This window comes from Onychostruthus taczanowskii, unplaced genomic scaffold (assembly GCF_017590055.1).
Source record: "Onychostruthus taczanowskii isolate IOZ18803 unplaced genomic scaffold, ASM1759005v1 scaffold29, whole genome shotgun sequence".
Lineage (NCBI taxonomy): Eukaryota > Metazoa > Chordata > Aves > Passeriformes > Passeridae > Onychostruthus > Onychostruthus taczanowskii.
This window is the reverse complement of record NW_024500239.1, coordinates 3227107-3247513: the sequence shown is the minus strand read 5'-3', so window position 1 is coordinate 3247513 and position 20407 is coordinate 3227107. Positions and strand designations below refer to the sequence as shown.

General features: G+C 47.6%; 1 protein-coding gene across 4 annotated transcripts; it reads left to right on the top strand.

Moving 5' to 3' along the window:
• Positions 1–10073: 10073 nt before the first annotated feature.
• Positions 10074–20160, top strand: IRX4 (iroquois homeobox 4). 4 transcript variants are annotated; one of them, XM_041408183.1, is made up of 7 exons: positions 10074–10233; positions 10721–10828; positions 15447–15512; positions 16452–16703; positions 17303–17409; positions 18354–18676; positions 18867–20160. In XM_041408183.1, the coding sequence occupies exons 3-7, from the start codon at positions 15468–15470 to the stop codon at positions 19637–19639; spliced, it is 1500 nt and encodes a 499-aa protein (XP_041264117.1). In that variant the 5' UTR covers positions 10074–10233; positions 10721–10828; positions 15447–15467; the 3' UTR covers positions 19640–20160. The 4 variants fall into 4 exon arrangements, with proteins under 4 accessions (XP_041264117.1, XP_041264114.1, XP_041264115.1 ...); XM_041408180.1 differs by having other exon boundaries at positions 15354–15512; XM_041408181.1 differs by lacking the exons at positions 10074–10233; positions 10721–10828 and adding an exon at positions 11020–11083 and having other exon boundaries at positions 15354–15512.
• The last annotated feature ends 247 nt before the right edge of the window (positions 20161–20407 follow it).

The window sequence follows — 20407 nt, the reverse complement described above, 5'->3', positions numbered from 1 at the left end:
GTATTTGTTAAATCTCTAAATTACATTGCCTTCCTAAACATCACTTATGCATCCCTTTCTGCAAATACTGGCATAAGGAAATGAGCTCCATCCCTTGACAGATAAAAGATTTAAGAGCTTTCTCCAAAAAGGTTACCTAGTCAAAGAGATGCTGAGCATCAGCTGTGACTTACCAGAGTGGAAGCTGCTGTTGCTCAGAAACCCTGGAAAACTTCCGTGGGTTCCTAAATGTGTATTTTGACTCCTGGTTTGGTTCAACAGCTAAAGAAAGAATTAACGCTGACAGATTCCCAAGGAGATATTGCTGCCAGAAGGGCAATTTCCTCTAGACTGGTTAACAGCAGTCCGAATAAATCTGTCTTCAATGGAAATTTTAAAAACAAGACCATGAGTTCTGTGTTGGGGTAAATATCCTCAATAATCTTGGCAGTCAAGAAAGGGGAAAGAAAATCAGAATCTGGAAGAAACATGGAAACGGCTATTCTGAAACAGAACTACAGTATATCCATCAAGTGTCCTATTTCTAACATTGACTAGTACCATCTGCTGCAGAGGAAGACTAAAAAACCCTCTCATAAACCAGCTCAAGTTCATCAGTTGGCTTATGCCCTAAGATGGATTTTGTCTTTACAAATCTTCTGGGTTGATAAAGTAAGATTCTGGGCATTTTATTTATCTGTAGAACTGCCCTTCTCTCGAATCCTGATCCATGATGGTATAAAAGCCAATATTTATGTGTTCAAAAGTGTTTTGGGACAGGCCACATAATTTTACTTATTTCATCCATTGCTGTCTATGAAGTTAAATCTAGTAGAGGAAAAGAGACCAAATTTGTTACATGCACAGGACCTGTACCACTTACACAGATCTATACAGTACTAACACAAACCTTTACTTCCAAGGAAAAGAAAAATATTAGACTTCCACGGGATCTTTGATGGGATTCAGCTGCACTGGCACATGGTTTCTGCAGTGCACATGTAAAAAAGAAAGAAGTGTTTGGTGTGAATGTCCTAGGACTTCATCTGTCTTGCTATTTTTTACCATAAACCTTTTTCTTATCAACTTCTGGGAAACATCTTCAAAGTTTTGTTTCAGCCAAGCTCCTATATTAGGCTGCTTTAAGTTCCCTCTAGCATTTACTCTGTAGTGTCATCCCTAGTTGGGAATGCCGTCATTTGCTTGAAGGTAAGTTCTTTGAACTTGATTTTGAAGATAAACAATATTCTTCTCACTCAGCTTTCCAAAGCACTTCAAAATAGCTTCCAGATCTAAAGTAATGAACAATTACTGTCCTTAGTGGAATTCACTAATTGCATGATTCATATATAACACAAGAAACATTTTTTATTTGTATTGTTAAAACTGACTTTCTTTTTCTTGGTCTATCTGTAAAATATTCAATTCTAAATTGTACTATTCAACAAATTTTCCTAGGCTTGTGGACTTCTATACAAATAACAAAACAACAAAAAAGTAAAAGTGGAGTTCAATATTTTAAAAAATCATTATCCTCTTTCTCAGTGACTTTCATGTGGGTTTTTAGTGCAATCAATGCAATACAAGAGGAAACCCATATGGCTCAATGAAAGAAAGAAATAAAAGGACAAGGGAATTGGGACTGGACTCCTGAACTGCACTGTTAATGGCTGTATTTTTATAAATTCATAAATGTCCATTCTGCCTGTCTCTTTTGGTAATTCTGAAGTGCCTTTGCAAAGCTGATCTGAGTGAGTTAAAGTTCTCTAAACTGCAGGTGATTGATTCTGAGGATTGTTTAGCTACCAAGCCACAGCACTTTGTAATTCCAGGTGAAAAAATGGTGGGTGAGAGAACTTTATACATTTATCAGCGATTACTGAAGATAGGATCCTTTAAAGTAAATATATTTCATTAACTAGGCACCAAAAAATTGTCTTTGGTTTTGTTACTTCTTCTACAAAGAGGTCAACTACTACAGTCATATGACTCTCAATTTGCTCAAAAAAAAAGCTATTTAGGGACACACATCTCAAGGATAGTTATAACATAGACCAGAAGAACAAGCTGCCCTCCCAATCTTCCTGTGACCCTCTCTGATTTCAGGATTGACTGTGGTTCCTCCATCTGCCTTTCCCAGCAGTGTAATTCACATAAAATATTTTAAATAGGAAAAAATGTGGTTTGTTAGTGCTACTTACATTTATGGAGTCTTCAGCATCTATCTATAGCTTTTTCATTTTCAGATCTTCTCAGGTTTTACTCTGCTGTGCTTTCTGTTTCAAATCTTTTAAGTTTCATGAAAGAGCAGTCAGCTGGGATTGATGTTTCCAGCAGGTCCTCCTACAAATGCTTGGCAAGCCTAGAAAGCACCGTCTGAGGCCCAGGAGCTGACAGAGTTAGGAGATTTTGCTGTCCACATTGATGTAAGGTGGCTATCTGACTTCGGGTAAGAAAACCCGATAAAAAACTGCAAGTCAACAATAGTCACACAGGGAACAACAAAATAGATTTGGCTACTCAAGGTTTTAATAGTCGATTAAAGCTAGAAGTGACTGTGGGCGAAAAAGCAAGAGATCAGCTGAGCTCCCACTTTGGAGCCTGGGCAAGCCACAGGGTGTCTGCACTTTGGTAATGGGAGGGACAGATTTTCTCACGCTTGTCCACTCTGACTTCTTCATTTGGCTGACCACGAGCAGCCAGCAGCTGGCACGGGCATCTGGTCAGACTGATAATTGTCATCCTTTCATACTTCTGCAGCTTGGAGCATCTGGAAATGCCTGCGGTGCCATGGGCTGTCATTGACCTTTGTCTCAGTTGTGTCGCCTCAGGTGAATTTTCCTCCAGGTGATGCGCAGCAGCTGCAGTGCCCAGCTCCACCAATGCCACTCTGGCTCTGCTACACCCCCAAGCATGCTGGGTTTGAGTTGGTACTGACATTTTCCTGCTTCCTGGATAAGGAACCAAGTGCAGTGCTTGTCCTACTCTGCTCTGCTTCCAGATGAAAAGCTAGGCTGGCATAGGAACAGAGCACATTGGGGAGCCTTGTGCAAGGCCTAAATGTCAAACAGGACACACTCCCTGGGGACACATGTGGCTGCAGGTGTCTGCTCTTTGTCTTTCGCCTCCCACTGTTGCCTCTGGATATGGGCAAAGGGAGGAATCTGAGTCATCCTCCCAAGGCAGGCTCTTCCTTCAACATTAATGAGGATTTTGCAGAAATCTCTTGTCTCCCACTGCCTGTGTCTTTAGGACTGAGCTCTACCTGCTATGAAATCAGATGCTTAGGAGAGGAGGAGGAGTGTTAACTGAAAAATACAATGCAGAGGAAACAGCACCTTGCAACAAATATGATTTCATTTCATATCTTGTCTGCAGAGGCTCTTGCAAACCTAAAAATTAGACATATGAGCATACCTTTTCCTTTGTGAACCATATTCAACCTTGTTTGACAGGTATTTGCAATGAAATTATTCTGCTTTCTAGACAAGTTATCCCAGGTTTACCCAGCTTTAATCTGAAGCCAATATTCTGATTTGTTTTTACTTCATCTCTTCTGTATGACTGCAACCATTTCACTACAGGTTAAAAAAAAAAAAAAAAAAAAAAAAAAAAAGTGTTCAAGCAATTATTGAGTTTCAAAACAGGAGGGAGAAATGTAGGGATTCTCTACAGTTTCTCAGATTTTGTGGAGTTATTTATACTCATAAATCCATGTGTTCCTAATTAGACAAACAGCCCTTTTGAGATAAACAACCTAACTATTCAGGAAAAAAAATCTTTTGACTGCCAAGTCTCCAGAGAAGAAAAGTCCCAAAATACTTCTTAACATTGGTTTGAGTAATTGGTGGAGCAAACATTTAACAGAAACTTCAGGCTTTTTTATGTAGAATTGACTTTAACCTGGTTGCATGTCACATGTGGTAATCTGGTGGATGTGTCTGTTACGAGTGTTATGGGTATTTGCTGTCAAAATAAACATATCAAACTGTCTTCTACAGCCTGTAGTCCCTGATTAAAATGGTTTTTACTATTTTATTACTCTGATGAAGCGAAGTTCTTCGATGAGACCTGGGTCTTGTTGGTGGTTTTAGTGTTGTATTATATTTATTACAGTTTTAAAATGACTGTTCTACTACACGTGTATTGTCAGTGACTGTATTTTTTCAACTGCAATCTGCTGTGGATGTTTCCAAGGCTCAGTGATCCTCCCACCTACCTCACACCTGCAGGGTGGGGAATTACTGCATGCAGCTATAGAAAATAGTTACGTGGTCATGACTTAACATCAATATTAAATGCTCAAAAATTCTAATGATGTTTATGATTTCAAATGCTCAAGGAAAATAAACAAAAGGGATAAAGATACATTTATCCCTGTTGTCACTTTTTTATTGTCTCAATTTAATGTGTTTTATACACAGAAAAAATGTTGACATGCTACTAACAAACTTATCAGTGAGTATTGAAAATAAATATCCATTGGAAATCATTGCAATTAGTCTTTAGTAAAATGTTTTCAGTCTTCTCATAGAATATAGCTCTTCCAAGCAGTACAGACACTTCTCTACATGATTTCCTTCTGTGTAAATACAAATGTACAGACGTGGATGTGCATGAATGTACATGTGTGCATAGCTCTGATTTCTAAACTTATTTCTAAACTTTCTGCTCTAATGAATAATACATGTGCAGTTTAGCTGTGACACATGTTTATAACAAGCAATCGTTTTGCAAAGGTCAGAAGGTAACCCTTATCTCCATGGTAAGATGACCATGGGTGTATGGTCTGTTTTCAAAGCTGGGTGCACGGTGGAAATGCAGAGCAGAAGGAAGAGCCTTCCTGCAGAACAGAGCACCTCTGCCAAAAAAAACTGGCTGGTAGCAACAGTTCAGCCTCTACATATTTCTTAACGCTTTCCTGTTGTTGAGTCACACTGCATTATAAAATCACCTTGCAAATCAGAAAATGGTGATTGTTTAAACACTTTTCTTTTACAACAATCTCAGATGCTCACGAACTCAAGGCCAAATGTCAAGGTGTTTACTCATGGAGTTAGATCCTACTGAGCATTAGCTGGCATCCTACGTCAGAGTGTTGCTTGCAAAAGCTGAAGGCATGCTGTGACTGCTTGAGATCTTCAGCACCTTGCAAAGCCATGTGGGCATTCAGGGTACTGTGATTAATCCTAGGAGCAGGAACAAAAAGGAAAAAAAGAACTGATTTGGCCCATAATCATAGAGTCAGTCAGACGCACGCGGCTGTGCACAATACGGATTGCAGGGTGTCACTGCTTCTATTGAATTCAATAGAAAACTGCTTACTGGCCTAACAAGGACAGATTTAATCCTAGACCCTGAAATATCTCCACAAACCAGTCAATTTTTAGTATAAAATGTCTAAATGTATGCTTTATCAAGCCACTTTTATGTTTCCCTGGCCCCTTTATCTTGTGTCAACCAAAAATTCATAATACCAATTTTGACTGAAGGCTGGCTTTAATTACAATTTCTTTTACAGGTCTCGACTGCTTTTTGTGTCCTGGGAAATGAGAGCAATTCTTTCTATCATATTCAGAAAGAAAATGAAAAGGTTGGTAAATGTATAAGTAATTTTAACTGATTCATTGATCTGAATACTTTTAAAGTAATACAGTAAGTATTTCTGTCACACTTTGAAGTTAAGCTTGGAGCTCAGTTACATCCCTTAGGGTTATTTTATAGCCATTAAGAATGTGTACCTTTTATCTGGTGCCTTCAATTAATTGAATTTCAAAAATATTCTCAAATGTTTTTAGAAAATCATTTAGTACCTGGAGGACATTCCTGTGTGATTTATTGTTACAGTAATTAAAAGCAGTGAGTATTACACTGGTCACTGTTGGAACTCCTGTCTGCCTTTGGCTATATTTTGGTTTAAGTTAAAACATATAGTACACTTGAGAGACTTGTGAAGGGAGGTAAGAAAAAAATTAATTCTTTTCAGATTGCTTCAGAATTTTGGCACACTTAGAAATAACCTCTTAAAGTGATCACAGTGATATTTACATGATAATTGTATGCAAGCACAATTAAACTTCTATATTAAACAATTAAATAGTGCTTTTCCTGCTATGGTGAATTATTCCTGACTACCCATATTAGTATTCTGTAGTTCTAATCATTGCCATAAATAATTTTCAGTTTTACACACTCTGCTCTGAAGCCATTATTAAGAACTCTCAGGAAGAGTTAAAACAGCTAATGAAAATAATTAGCAGGAAAAAAATGATGGTTCATCCTGCATTGAATGATAACCCTAACTGAAAACTACAAACGCTGCCTTAATTGCATCTTTGTTTTCTGAGGCACTCACAGCTCTCTTCTGTGATCCCTTTTGTGCGAGAAGTGATGGCTCACGAGCAGCGTTTTGCAGAACTCCTCACTCACAGGAAGATCCGTGGGGTTACACCCCCGGCTCACGTCTCCTCTCTTGTGAAACACAGAGGAAGGAGATTATTGCTGTGTTACTTCCCTGGAGCTCCACCTCAGCAGCACGGCTCACCTGGCCAAAGTCTGCAGCAAAGGAGAACTTGGTGCCATTGACTCCCTTGGTGTCTTCTGCCTTTTCAGCATCTTCCAAGAGGCTGGGTTCTGCTTCTAAGTCTATGAAATTATGCTCTTTTCCTACTAAAAAATAATCCTCTCTACCCATCCACATATTGAGCACATAAGACAGCCTTAGCTATTTCTCTAAGCACATCAAAATTTTTTTTCAAACACAAAATAAATATATTTTCAAAATAATGGACTCACAAATGGAATTATGGTAATACTTGCTTACAAAATTCTTTAAAACATAATTGAGAACCTACATCTTTGTGGACTACAAAAGATGCTCAGATGACCACACAGGATCTGAAAATAAATGTGGTTTATTAGCTAAGGCATGCATTTATGAATAAAAGTCTAGTTGTACAGATTCTGGCCAATGCAGGCCAGTACCATATAAACATTTCACATTTTAACATACGCACTGAAGTCATTGTTCAAAGTAATAACCTATCCTTTTAATAAACCATCCCCGTTACACAGAAATGCCTAAAGGTTTTCTAGTGTGCATCAGTCTTTTGAACATCACATAATGAATTTAATGTGAGAAAAGGAAAAGAAATGTACCTGTATGGATCCCTGCAAATTAAGACAAACCTTGCTGCTCTGAGGCTACCACATAACTTGGCACCATATAACCAGATGAGGACAAAAATAGTTTGAGTGAAAATCTGATTTCTATCCATGTATTTACTACATCCTGAATTATATTGGCTTTCCTGTGAAATTATTCCAGTTAAGTAAATTATCTCAGAGGTTTCATGATTAAGCTAATGTGTTTCTAGGACCTTCATAGTGAACATGAGTTATGATACATGCATTAGTATATTATTCCTTGACTAGGTGTGATTTAGTAACCTCTACAGGAAAATAAAGGCCAAAAAAGTAAGAGATCAAGCTGCTGTTTTCTCCCATCTGGCATCTTAGAAAGTAGGTGTTCAAAATACAGCCATAGTGCCAAAGGAATTGACACTGAAAATGAAATTATATTCCCTTTCTGAATGGAAATATGTGGTGCTATCACCAGCGCTGTTTGTCTAATGACATGGAAAATTAAGGGTTATGACCACTCGGTATCATTTAATAATGGCCTTTTCACAGCAGAGAGGGCATTGCTCTAGCTACAGAAATGGGAAAGAATGCCAAAGAATGCCAGGGAAGACAGGACCAACGGCACTTCTACAGTGAAAAGAGCACCTTTTAATAGTTTAAACATTAAAAATGGTTGAAACCTTAGCATTATTGGCCATTTAAACAAAAGTGAAAAAGGAGAAAGGCAACCTAACATTATGAACAGCATAAAGCAAGATCTACAAATGCCCTTCTGGCCTCAGATTCTGGCCTGTGGTTTTTTGGGAGTGCTGCCCAAAAGCTTTTGCTCTTGTTGCAAGCATCTTCCCAGATTTATCAGAGGCCAGTGTTCCCTCAGTGTCCATGATGTCACCATGGTTGACCTGCCTGCATGTCTATTGGGATTCCAGCTCCACTTAGTCTGGTTGCCCTCCTACTTGGCTAGACCAGTTTTTGACAGAAAGCCACTGTGCTTTCTGCTACGTAGGTCAGAGTGGCAATGGATGGCAATTTCCAAGATGTGCAGGTCGACATGAGCAAATTGGAAAAGACAGACTCGAGTCTGCTCACTTCCTTTAAGCATCACTGAAATAATTAAAAATGTTGATCTCGTGGACCTGAGGTTGTTATATTACAAACGACTCATATTAATGTACTGTTTCTGGTTGTAGCTGTTAATATAAAAGATTATTCTTTGAACGATGTCTCCTGTCCTTGAGCACCATATTTCAGGGCAGGAAGGCAGCTGAATCCAGCAGCCCTCCAGCGCCTTACCACCGGAGTTCCCCCCGCTGTAACTCTGCCGTCGGGAAAAGCGGGGGCGGCCTCTGGCCGAGCACCCCGCGCCGGGACGGGGAAAGGTTTGGAGGCCACACTGAGAGGTCCCGGTGCCCTCAAAGCTCGTTAGGGCCGAAGGGCAGGTGTCACCTCCCGGCGGCGGAGGGTGCCACCCCGCTCTGTAAAACACGGGCTCGGCCGGGCAGGCCGGCGGCTGGACGGGGTCCCGGGAGCGGCGGGGCTCCCCCTGCAAGGGCAGGGCGCTGCCCCGGGGAAGTCGGCCTGGCTCAGAGCCCGGAGCGGGAGCCTGGGGTAGGGCAGAGGGACAGATCCCCCGGGGGACGGGAGGAAAAGTCCAGACCCGCAGGGCCGGGAGGGGGAGGCACACACGCCTCCTGCACTCCCGGGGGCATGGCAGAGCCCTCGTCCCGCCGGCGGGGAGGGAGCCTGGGCGGGCAAGCAGGGCATCCACGTCGCTGTGGGTTTGTTACTCCGCTTTGAAATGCAAAGGATCGTGGCATGATTGGCTTTCTGTTTACAAGTGCAGATGGGGAGAAGGCTCGCGTTTTCTTTCTCCGTGTGGTTTCCCCGCACTGAAAGCTGCAAGGGCAATCCGAGGAGGGAGAAAGGGGAAAGAGAAGAGGATTTCCCAGTTTCAGCATTCATCAGATTTACCTTGTCATTGCACTACAAGGTGCAGAGTGTGTCGAACATTACGAGCGCGGGGCCATGCAAATGACACAGGCGTGAAAGAGCCCTGGCAAGAATAAATCTGTCGATGTACAGATGTTCCCTATTAACGTTACTGTTCAGCCTTGGTGGTTACTGTGGGAAGACACCGGATTAAAAATTCCTATTGCCACCCCACCTCTGCTGAACCTTTCTCCCCACACCTCTTTGTCTTCGCTTAATTAGGTAGGATATAATACTCTCTTTTTCTCCTCCTCTGTCTTATTGAGACGTCTGCCCAGGCTCACGCCTTTAAACAGGAATGATATTGATCCCTCCTCCCCCTTCTGTCAATCCCGATTTGTCCCTTTTCCTGCTGAACAAACAATTAAGAAAAGAAAGTACCGAGCGCGCTGTGGAACTTGTCATGCACAGGCTCCCGCGGGGATCCCGGGCGCTGCGCGGTCCCGGACACCGGCCCGGAACCCGAAGCAGCCCTGGGCGCCCGGGACTGACCGAGGGTGGAGGGAGGCTGCGCACCGGGAAAGGCATTTCGGACTGGGAGCTCGCCGCCCGTTCGCCCAGCCTCGGGCCCGTGTAACTTCTCCTCAGGAGAGAGCGGCGGTGGCGGCGGCAGCCTGCGGCTGAGGCCGGGCGGGACGGACGGCCGGACGCAGGGACGGGCGCAGGAGGACGGAGAGGACAAGCGGGAACAAGCGCTCCTGCCCCGACCCGCTTTCGGCTGCCGCCGGCACCTGTCCCCGCTCCCCGCTCGGCTGCCCCCCAGCTCCGCCCGGAGGAAGCCCCCGGTGCCCGGGCAGCCTCCGTGGGGCTGCGCCCAGGGCGGGCAGCCACGGCGCAGCCCGCCTCGGGGGCGCTGCAGGGAGCGGGTCCCCGGTGCCGGGCGCTGCCGCGCCGCCCCCCTTGCCCCCTCCCCGCGGCCGGGGGCGCTGGCCCAGGCAGTCCCCGGCAGCTCCGCGGCGCCCGGCTCCGCCGCGCTGCCCCCGGGCTATGAATAAAGCCGAGGCGGCCGCGGGGACAGGTACAGGTGCCCGTCTCCTGTGCGCAGGGCTACGCCGACGTCCCAGCCCGCCTCCTGCAGCGGGAGGGAAACAAAGACGGCGAGAGAGGCAGGGAGAGTTGCCTGTAAGTTTAGCGCCTTTCAGTCGTGACTCGCGGAGATAAATGATAGTTTGGAGGTGCGCGCAGTTAATCACCGCCACGGCTGCCGTACAGCGTGTGCAACCCGCAGATCATTAGGTTAAATGGAGGACATTCGTGTCCTTCCAGAATCAATGCAATTATTGTTGGCAACAAGGACAACAATTGGAGTGGCAGCACTAATTTTACTAACCTGCTATTAATTATGGTGTCCCCCACGCCCCAGACGGCGTTTATAACCCGCGGAAGCAAGCGGCGCTGGCTGCTTCTGTTTTAAAACGGGAAAAGTTGGAAGTGGAATGCCTGGTCGTGTTGGAAAGTGTTAATCAGTAGGAAAGAGTGTGATCAGTGGAACTATTCACTTGAGCGTCACTCTGGTGCAGGGGGTTAGTGAAGTGGCTGTGGCGCCTGGGGACCGAAGGCTCCGTGCCGCGCCGCGCAGGTAGCGCGCACTGAGACATGTCTGCCTTAGCTCCCCGCAGCTCCCTGCCACGCCAGCCAGCGCGCACCAGAGGAGAGAAGCCCTGCCATGGCACAGCCATCGCTACCAGGTTTTAGCCGAAGTCTGGCGTGATCGCAGGTAAAAAATTTCTTCCTTTGGTGGTGGTGAGTGTGTGTGTGTGTGTGTGTGTGTGTGTGTGTGTGTGTGTTTGTGTCTCTATGGAAGCGGGGGGTGGAGGGGAGCGGTGGGGCTTACCCCCCCTCCCCCCCCCGCCCCCCTTCTCCTTCGGAGCCTGCTTTAGCAGCAAGGCAGCTGAAACCGAACTGCTGGAGGGAAGAGAAACTATCCGTGATGAATCATTTGGCTTTGTGCAATCTTTACCTAGGACAGAGGGTAAATGTATTTTAACATACGTGTGTTATTTCTTGGGAAGGGGGTGTGGATATGGTATTCTGCGAGCACTAAGGTAAGGTACTGAGTCAAACTTTCTGGATTTTAAGGCGAACTTTAAAAAACAGAATTTGACCTTGCAAGCAGGAAAGTTTTACCTTCACAGGGAAGTAAGTTGAAGCTGTTGGCTGCCAGAGAGCTCCAAGGTGGTGGTGTCTAAATGCCTGTGGATCTGCAGCACTGGGGGTACAGGAGCTGAGAATGGAAGCCTTATACAATCTTTGCTTTGCTAGTGAAGGCATAGTTGCAATGCTGTGCACCGAGCAGGTAAATGTGGACTTGTTTTAGGGTCCATCTATAGCCATAAAGCAGCTGCCCAGGTCGCAGCACTTACTTCTCTCACTGAAAAGTTTTGTGTTTGTGGTGTGTGTGTGTGTGTGCGTGTGTGTGTGTGTGTGTGTAGGTGTGCATGTAAGAGAGAAAGAGAGAATGAGAAAGCTGGCTCTAGTTCTTAAGTGTGAAAAGTTAATAAATACAAAGAATGAGCATGTGAGGCCTTTCTGCTTTAATCTAGATTGTTTGCCAAGAGGATTGAAGACTTACAAAATGAAAGCATTCAGATGGATAGCTTTGAACAAACTGATTTTACATGTAGTTGTAAACTGAGTAAATTAATTAGCAGTGCCTTCTTATGCAACTGTTCTGTTGGTCATCATGGCTCTGCCAATCCCAAGCCATGGCAAGGGTTTGTGCAGGTCGGAAGCATAGTCTTGCTGTCCCTTGATTCAGAGCGCAGGAGGTGCAGTTACACCTCAAATTGGCTCAGGGAAAAAAAAAAAAACAATCATATTTACTGCCAATAGCAAGTTTAGGGGAGCTAACCTACTTAAAAATGTTGTAGGCTGCCCACGGTTCCATGTCAGATTCCAAGTGGGCAACACATAGGTCTTTTATCAGCATTTATCAGATGGTGTCAATGTTGCTTTAAGTCTGTAACATGAAAACAAAGCAAACTCGACTGAAAGAGCTCGCTAAAGTCTGTTTAGCCCATAAGCAAATTCCGTTGCTGAAATATTTCCAGGAGTGGCAATAACCCCTCCAAAAGAGAAGGCGATGAAAATGCAGATAGTAAGTGTAGCTGCATTAACTGCCTCTAGATCATGTCCCTGAAGACGTCCATCAAAGTCTGAGTCCTGAAGAGGTTCTGTTTTACCTGCTGTGGCCTGTTGCAGCATCACACTCTTTCATTCTCATTCCATGTTTTTACAATAAAACTTGTATGAGCATTGGCTCCAGGTACTCAGAGGAAAAGCTCATAACCCTGGGAGAGAGACCTGGATGGGCTTGGGATGGGAAATACCTTCTTGCCTGAGTGTGCAGGCTGGTTCTGACCAGAAGGGAACTCTCCAGCGTTTCCTATTGATCGTGATGGGTTTCACTGCTCAAACTTTGGAGAAAGCTGTGTGTGTTTCTTTCTCAAAAGCTGTTAACTGCATTGTACAGGAAAGGGGCTTTGACGAGGATCAATTTTTATTGCACAGCAAAGACTTGCATTTTCCAAATGCTTAAGGATATAGCCCACAGCATTAAGCGTCTTTGCTTGGATTTGAACAGTGTTACCTTGTTTATGTGCAAGAACCACAAAGGTTATTTTAAATCATTGTGGGGCTTAATGCATGTTTGTGCTCTGGCACCAAAAATTCAAGATGAAATATAATTGTGTTGAGTTTCTTATCAACAAAGGGCCATTATTTGTAGACTGTAAGTGAAAGAAGACATCAGCAGTGGGGGAGGACGTAATGTCAGCTTTCAGTATTTAAGGTTATTAAGTTTTTTTTTTTTTGTCCCTTTTTCTTTCTGTTTGTTTGTTTATTTTGGTGGGGGTTTTTTAATGACTGCTTTCTAGGGAATACAGATTGGAACTGACACAAAGCTGATCAGGGGCAAAGTAATAGAGCAGGCAGGCTGCAAAGAAAAATGACAAATAATTATCATGATTAATACAGGAAAGTTCAGCGCAAAAATGGGCACCAGAGTATTCGCATGGCGCAGTGAAAGACAACTGTGATATATAAATAGACAAGGACTATAAATATTGAATTTCTCCTTGTATTTTAATGTTTAATAGACTCATCTAAATATCAAAACCTGTAGTGCACTGTGGGCCACTGCGGAGTTGACATCTGCAGTGGAAAAAAAAAAATAAATAAAAACTAAGAACACCAAACAACCCACAACTCCAGAACATTTCCCAAACTGTAGCCTGGAAAACTGGGAGGACTTCTTCAGGCAGTTCTCCAGCACTCCCAGCTAATTATAGTGCTTTACACCGAGCCGCTCTTGAGATAAGTGCAACTATTTTCTTCCCTAGCACCGGTGAGTTTTATTCCGGAGCTTAAACAAACATCCCCCAGCGCAATGGGCACAGGAGGCAGAGGGAGCAGCACGGAACACTGCATGCAGACCATTGTGTAAACACTGGGTGTCTTTTCTTCCCAAACAATGCAATAGTCCGTCAGCACTCCGCACAGAAGGAAGCTGCTGGTAAAGAGTGGCTAAAAGTATTATTATACCTTGGTAGCACGGGGGTATAGTGCAGGAGGAGGAATAGAGGAGCCCTTCTGTAAAAGAAACCCAATGGCAAAGTTATTAATATTCTCAGAAATAAAAAAGAATTAACATTTCAGGTGAGGAAAGAAAAAGCTCTTTCTTCCCATCCAAAAATCAATACAGAATTCCAAACCGATTATTTATGTCATTTGATTCCCTTTCTTTATACGTTTCTCCCGGCTACAGATACTGAGCTGTCAGGATAATTTGCATGTACTGTATCTGATATCTTTTATTTGCAAACACTCTAAAGCGCCATAAAACGCCTCTCGTTGTAGTCTAACTCGATCTGAGGACTAGTATTTTCATCTGTAAATTAAAGCAATTACGCAGCAGATATTATATTATGTGTACTGTGGTCTCCAGATAGTCATCAATCACCCTCAATCGAGCTGTCAGTGTGGGCAGATTCGTTTCTGGGAGGCAGTCTTCCAGCTGGGGAGAAGAAGAGAATATCATCATTAATTAGAGTGTGACCCTGGGGCTATTCACATGTCTGAACCCAGGAATCTCTCTGAGCAAGTCTGCACACCATGGAGCAGCGTTCGACTGCACCAGCAGCCCAGCTTCAGCCTCGGAGCTGACTCCTCCGCTTCCTCCGTCCAGCCGGGGGCTGCCTGCTTGCCCTGCCTCGGCACCGGCCGCCGGGGGAGAGGTGCTGGGGCTGCCAGCATCTTCCCCCCACGGCCCGTCCCCTCCGAGCGTGCAGCAGGGGGGGATTGCTGCCTGCTCGTGTGTGGGGGGGTCCCAGACCCCCAGAGGGTAGGGAGGCTGATGGCAGCGGTGGGATGGGTCGGGTAGAAGCGGGTGTTGGAAGTTAGAGATGGGATCAAAGTCTTTTTAACGTGGAAAGTCGCATCTTTTCCATCATTCCCCGGAAGACGCTTGTAGGGTTTTCTACCTGTAATCACACGCCTGGAATAAAAGCCGAAAAGAAAAGGAGGATTGCTTATCATGTGCTTTATTGTCAGCGTTAGCGCTAATTTTAACTGTTGATTAAATCTTAAATGAAGACTCAGTCGTGTGTCCCTTCATATGTCTTGTTTGTAATTGAGACTAATTATTACTGTGGGGTGGGAAGAAGCAGCTGCTCATTAATTAATTTCTAATTAAAAGTGCTTACTAGCCTTTCAATGACTAAGGAGGGTGGGGAAAATAGCTAATACAACATTGATCCTTCAGATTAAAAACATTCATTTCCTTCCCTTGCCTGCAGAAATAGATGTGTTGCAAGCAGGCGTTGCCGCTACCGAAGAGCTTCCCAAACTTTTCTCTCCTGTTAGGCAGGCTGAAGGCGATGCTGAAGAGTCTATTTTCCATGCCAGGGGAAAGATTCCCGAAAATGAGTGTTAAACTTACAGGCAGGTTAATTTGAGTAGGTTTTGCGTGACGTCAGAGGCTCGTCTCTTTTAAAACAAAGTGCTTGTGAGCTGATGCATTTGTGTCACTTTTCTTCTTCCCACCTTTTGTTTTTCTGTGGGTGCCAAGTATTTATTTTTGCCGTCACGTCTGCCAGCCTGGGAGCCTACATGTAACAATTATTTCTGTGTCGTAGCCGTAGCGGGGAAGGTGCTAAAATCGCCGTACATATTTAAAAGAAAAAAAAAAAGTTTAAGTTTTCATGTAAATAAATTAAATGTGGTTTTCTGCTTCGTCCTATAAGCATCTAGGGACCTGTGGTTACCAATCAATTGGTACAACAGAGCAGAGCCAGGCTGCAGTAGCGTGCAGATCAGACGCCTCGCCTTGTTTCTAGATAACTGGGAGCCTCTGTACCATGTCCTATCCTCAGTTTGGCTACCCTTACTCCTCTGCACCCCAGGTAAGACTTTTTGCCTACCAACGTTAATTGATTGAATTTCAGTCTTTATCGATGCCTTCCGTCCGGGATGAGGGCGGCAGCGATCCTCTCCCGCATGCTGTGGCGGCAAAGCAGATGCTCGCTCCACAGCTTTACAAGATGCCCAAGTTCTGTGTCGGGCATCAGTTTTAAAATGGGATGAAACACGCGGGATTTAGGATGTTTGGGGGTGATAAAGACTCGTGGGAGATGATTACAAGGATGAGAGAGGTGAGAAGGGGAGCTAGAGATACCCAACCCCCACCCGCACCCCCCCCTTTTTTTTCTCTTTCACGATTAAATTCACGATTATCAATTAAACATGGATGTACAGAGGTCCGACCCGTAGAAACAGAATGGGATATTCAAAACCAGCAGGTTAATAACAGATGCGTGCGTGGCTGCTACAAATCTGCAGTCAAAATAAATATGCATGAATGACTTCGAAAAAAAGGGTTTAAAAACGCAGATGGGAATCATTGTGCTGCAAGAGGAGAAAACGGTGTAAACCCCAGTCTTGTGGAAACACCCCAGGAAAAGTTAGCTTTTAAATGCAGAGGGCCTGAGGAATGTATTATAGAGGATTAAACATCCACAGTCACGGGGCGTTTGGTTGTTGTTGTTGTGGAGTCGTTCTAAAAAAACTGATAAAATACTTGCACCTCTGCCCTTCTCCAGAGCGTTTCTATCACGATTGAAATAAAATACGGCAGGGGGGCAGGGGAGGCAGAAGGACGGGCGACATCCCAAAGCTACGACCTGATCTGGGGAAAAAAAAAATAAAAAAAAATTTAAAAAATCACAAAACCCAAGCAAAAACCCACCAAACCCACACAATCTAAAAGCAACCGAACCCAAACTTGGTTACACTTTGGGAAGTTCTCCCCACCCCGCCCTCAGCGTCGCTCTCTTTCCCTCCAGTTCCTGATGAGCACCAACTCGCTGACGACCTGCTGCGAGTCCAGCAGCCGGACGCTGGCTGAGACGGGGGCGGCCGCCTCCGCCCAGACCCCCGTGTACTGCCCGGTGTACGAGAGCCGCCTGCTCGCCACCGCCCGACACGAGCTCAACTCCGCCGCCGCCCTGGGGGTCTACGGCGGGCCCTACGCCGGGCCCCAGGGCTATGGAAACTACGTGACCTACGGTACCGAGGCTCCCGCCTTCTACTCCCTGGTAAGCCGCCCCGGGGGATGCTCGCTCCCTCCCTCCCTCCCGCCGGCCCCGCTCTCCCCCCGTGCCCCCGCGGGCGGAGGCCGCTCGGCGGGACCCCCTCCCCGGGCGGGGGCAGCCCCGGGCGCTTCTCCTCCGCCCCGCCGTGCCCAGCCCCGCGGTCAGCAGCTGCTCCAGCCCGCCGCTCGCTCCTCACGGTAACGCAATTAAAAGTCGCGCCTGACAAGCCGGCGGCCGAGCGCGGAGGGCCCGTCCGGGCGGGTAGTTTAGAGCGACCCAGACCCAGGCTTGCAAAAAAATGATGCGGTCTTCCCACACAGCCTTTCTTTTCCTTTTTTTTTTTTTTTTCCCTTTTTTTTTTTTTTTTTTTTTTTTTTTTTTTTCCCCTGCACCGTAACAGCGCGAGTTAGTGTCCCTATTGATGCCGCGGCCGAGGGGCCCCCGGGAAGGTCGGTCGCGCCGCTCCGGGGCGCGGGGCGGGGAGCCGGGCGGCGGTGCCGGGCGGGAGCCGAGCGGGGAGCCGCGGGGGCCGGGCGGGGGCCGGGCGGGGGCCGGGCTCTCCCGGCGGCGGGGCTGAGGGCGGCCCGCGGCGTCTCCTGCAGAACAGTTTGGACGCCAAGGACGGGAGCGGCTCTGCGCATGCGGGCATCGCCCCGGCGGCTGCCTACTACCCGTACGATCACAGCCTCAGCCAGTACCAGTACGACAGGTAAGCGCCATCCCCAGCCCTCCTGGGTGCCCTCCGCCCGCGCCACCCCCTCCCCGCCATCCCCGCCCCGCCCCGCCAGCCCCGCCAGCCTGCCTCCTCGCCTCTCGGCATCTCCTGACCCCAGCCGTGTCGCCTCCCCTTTCCCACACCGGCACGGGGTCCTCCGCCCCCCGGGCGGGCGGTAGCGATGGGGGCAATCCCTCTTAACCGAGGTGGTAATTATCTTTCCCTGCGCGGCGTCAGGCTTGGGCATCCCGTGTATATTTATTAGTTTTAGACCAGCGCAAACCCCCTTACGCACCGCTCCCAGCTCAGAGGCCCATTGGGCGCCAGTGACCTTTCCTGGAGGATGTGCATTAAATATTCAGTCGCAGCCCAGTGTCATCTGCGTTAGGTTCCTACAATTTCAGGAACAAAAGGGTAAAGGAGATTACTAATAAAAGGAGTAAGAAGAAATATATTTCTATTAACACTTACACCCTGGGGTCACCCAGATGATTTTTGTTTGGGGAGGACTAATAAAAAACGAGAGGAAAGTGGTATTTCTATGAGTTTGCAAGCCGCTAGGATTTTCCTGCTGCCCGAAATGTTGACATTGACTTTACCACAAATAAAAGCAGACGATTCCTTCCCTCTTTCCACCACCACTGCCAAGGCAGAGCAGAAATTTGCATTGCCCACTGCTGCTGCTGGCTGAACCCTTCCTTCTTGCTGTCCTTCCTCGGCCTGAATTCTCTAGGCTGGTCTCCCTCATAAAGCTGAGCTGTCCTCATCCCTCTTAAAACCGAGCTGTCCTCATCCATCTCCCCCCTCTCAGGTCCAGCTGCCTTCCTGGGGGTGCCACAGGCAAGCGGCCGGGGCCGGGGCTCTGGGACCCCGCGTCGGGCAGGTGCGCGGGGGCGAGGGCAAGCTGTCACATCCCGGGGGCTCCCCTGTGCCTGCAGGTACGGGACGATGGACGGCGGGACGCGAAGGAAAAACGCCACCCGAGAGACGACCAGCACGTTGAAGGCCTGGCTGCAGGAGCACCGCAAGAACCCCTACCCCACCAAGGGCGAGAAGATCATGCTGGCCATCATGACCAAGATGACCCTCCCCCAGGTCGCCACCTGGTTCGCCAACGACCGCCGGCGGCTCAAGAAGGAGAACAAGATGACCTGGCCCCCGCGGAACAAGTGCTCTGACGAGAAGCGGCCCTATGAGGAAGAGGAGGAGGAGGAGGAGGAGGGTTCGCAGGAAGAGGCGATGAAGAGCGGGAAAGCCGAGGGTACCCTGCTAAAACCAGGCACTTAGCGGTGCGGCCGCGGGGGCTCGGCCGGCAGCTCGCCCCCGGGGCGGGCCTCGCTGGTGGGGGCGGCCGCGGGCCTCGCTGGTGGGGGCGGCCGCGGGGCAGTGCGGCGCCGACAGTGACCGTGTGTCTTGTTTTTGCTGTCCCTTCCCCCGCCCCCGCCCCGCAGAACCCACGGGCAAGGAGGAGAAGGAACTGGAGCTCAGCGACCTGGAGGACTTGGACGCCGCCGAGTCGGAGAGCTCGGAGTGCGAGCTGAGGCGGCCCTTTCCGCACCCGCTCCCGCATCCGCACCCGCACCCGCTCCCGCTCCCGGGCGGCAGCCACCCGCCGCGGGCCGCCGAGCTCCCCGCCAAGATGCCGCCGCCGGCTGCCGCCGGGGAGGAGGAGGAGGAGGAGGAGGCGGCGGCAGAGCGGGCGCGGAGCTGCCTGAAGACGGCGGCGGAGGAGTGCGGCCCCGACCCGCTGGGCGCTCGGCAGCGCGGCTGCGAGTCCAAGATGTGCTTCCAGCAGGGGCAGCAGCTGCTGGAGGCGAAGCCCAGGATTTGGTCCCTGGCGCACACCGCCACCTCCCTCAACCAGGCCGAGTACCCCTCCTGCATGCTGAAACGGCCGGGGGGCTCGGCCGCCGCCGCCGCTCCCGCCCCGGTCAGCGTCATGGACAGGCACCAGGACTCGCCGGTCACCAACCTCAGGAACTGGGTGGACGGGGTGTTTCACGACCCCCTGTTCAGGCACAGTACTTTAAACCAAGCCCTGAGCAACACAACAGTTTCCTGGGCTACCACCAAAGGAGCCATTCTGGAAACGGGCGCCTTGGGACGCGCGGTGGGGAACGGCGCCAATGTGCTCAAGGGGCAGCTCTCAAACCTGGCCCACCATGACTCAAACAAAGAGTTTCTGGCGTTCCCCAAATCAGGAAGCAAAATGTTTTGTTCCTAACAGGCCCGCCGAGGGGCGAAGGACTTTCTAACGCTTGAAGAGTCAGCTACACTGAAAAGAGACTTGCAAGAGTTTAAATTTAAATATAAAACTTTTTCTTCCTTTTTTTTTTTTTAAACAAACAACATAAACGAGGATTTAAAGTTCAGTTTGCTCAGTTCAACGGAAAGACTTTGCTCATTGCTGTTCTGAACATTTTCTCCTGGCTGCGACTTTAAGGGATCAATGTCGTGAAAGTTATTTAATTCCATGTCCAAAAAGCACGTACTATAGTGTAGACCTACTTAAAAAGTTTACATCCGAAAGTTTACAAACGGGAAATTTTAATTCAGATTTAATTTAAGGCATGCCGACATTAGTTGTAAAGACTTTTCGAGAGTTTTTCCTCCTGATTTCCTTGTTAGCATATAATTCACAAACAGCACTTCTACTAAGTTTACACCTACTGCACAAATTTATCTTGACAAAAAAAAATGTTAAAGGGTATGCTCACTCCAATAAATTGTCTGTTTCAGAGGTAACACAAGTGGTGGCGTTTTGCATTGGGCAACAAACAACTTCTATGTTTCAAATTCCCCCTCGGAGCCGATCCTGGTAATTCCAAGGACTGTCAACAGGCTGCCGGGAGAGGGGAAGAGAGGCTCAGCGCAGCTCTGCCGCGGGACTGAGGACGGAGCCCGGGAGGCGCGCTGCGCTCAGGAGGGATGCTGGCTGCGCTCCCAGCCGGCCGTGCCTCCGCGGGCAGCGACGGGCCCCGGCCGCCTCCCG